This window comes from Mesitornis unicolor, unplaced genomic scaffold (genome assembly GCF_000695765.1).
Source record: "Mesitornis unicolor isolate BGI_N332 unplaced genomic scaffold, ASM69576v1 scaffold4190, whole genome shotgun sequence".
NCBI classification, from domain to species: Eukaryota; Metazoa; Chordata; class Aves; order Mesitornithiformes; family Mesitornithidae; genus Mesitornis; species Mesitornis unicolor.
The window spans coordinates 70,238-71,642 of record NW_010157445.1 but is presented as its reverse complement, the minus strand read 5'-3'; the positions used below and the strand labels follow the sequence as shown (position 1 = coordinate 71,642).

The following is a 1,405-nucleotide window of genomic DNA, read 5'->3' as shown; positions in this document are numbered from 1 at the left end:
GGGCATATAATTACTGTTCGTTAAATTGCAATTATCTGCATCCTGTAAAAAAAGGGGTTGCTGGCAGTGAGGCAGCTTTCACAGCCTTTCTTCTTGTCTTCTACAGTAAAAGCAAACTTGTCAAATTCCATTTTAAAATAAAACATTTTTTTTCCCCAATAAATTCTATTTGGCAAATATTGCTAAGCTGGGGTTGTTGGAGTTTTTTTTCCTTCGCTCCTTTTTTCCCCCCCCCATGGAAAATTTATTTAAAAAGGAGAAATGTTTGGAGTTTGCAAGGAGCTGAAATCAAAAAAGGGGCCAGGAAGCAGCTGCGAGGCCGCTTCCCAGAGCCGGGTGGTGATGGAGCCACGATGGCTGAGAGCTCGGTGACGGTGACCCCAGCCCCATTCCCCACTGCCCTGCCCGCCACGGAGTCAGGTGTAAAATCCCACCAGGTCCAGGCTGGTTTGGATGGAGAATATTGAATGGCATAAGGTAAGGGCCTGGTGGGGGTTTTTTATGCTTCAAGGGCCTGCTGGGCTGCAGCCCCAGATGATCAGCAGGGCTGAGGTGCTGGTCCAGCTACCCAAATATTTTTTTCCTTAGTTTTTGATGATTTGGGCTGGTTTTGATGGAGCCGCGGTGTCAGTGCTCCGGCAGGGAGGGATCTGGGCTTTGGTTGAGATATGGGTGAGTGGATGGCAGGAGCAGTCCCATGGCACCCCCGGGCACCTTATGAAGGAGGGGAGAGCAAATGGCACCGGGGTCTGCAGGGAGCAGGGGGACGATGGAGCCAGGGGCTGCCTCTGCCACTCACCCCATCCCAAGGAGGGGAACACCAGGAAAGGCGGTGTCAGGAGCTGGTGTGACCTGAGTTTGCCCATCCTTTGCTCACCCCCTGTGATACTGGCCCCCAGCACGATGGGAGGTGGACCAGGCCCTGCCTGGCCAGGGCGCGCACTCTCAGGGATGGATCAGCTGGGGACGCTCACTCGTCCGCAGTGCCCTCACTCACCATGGCCATTCCCCTTTGCAGTGCAGTGTATCTCTGCCTCAGTTTCCCTATTCCAACACTGGACCAGTCTCAGGAGGGCGAGGGGATGAGCTGGAGCCAAGGGGATGCCGGTGGTCCCACAGGCGGCCAGCCCGAGCTGCGGGGATGGGGACAGGGAGAGGGGGCCTCGGGCAAAGGCCGTGTAATAAGGATATTTGTTTTGCCTGTTTTGCAGAGTTTCAATGTTCTGCCTTGCTCTAAGATGAAGGTATGGAAGTTTGCAGCCATTGCATCGATGCTCCTCAGTTCCATGTTATCCATTTTAGTTTGTAGAGACATGTTCAACGGAAGCCGGAAATACAGCCCCTCACCTTCCTCGCTGTCCTCATCACGGGCATCCTCGTCCTCCTCCTCTTCCTCCTCCTCGCT

General features: G+C 54.0%; 1 protein-coding gene across 1 annotated transcript in view; it reads left to right on the top strand.

The window, feature by feature from the left end:
* Window positions 1-1,238: 1,238 nt before the first annotated feature.
* The window catches only part of NRTN (neurturin), a 2,042-nt gene continuing 1,875 nt past the window's right edge, over window positions 1,239-1,405 (top strand). Inside the window, exon 1 of the mRNA XM_010180041.1 lies at window positions 1,239-1,405. This exon is cut by the window's right edge and continues 62 nt beyond it. Within this exon, the coding sequence (XP_010178343.1) occupies window positions 1,239-1,405 (167 nt within the window).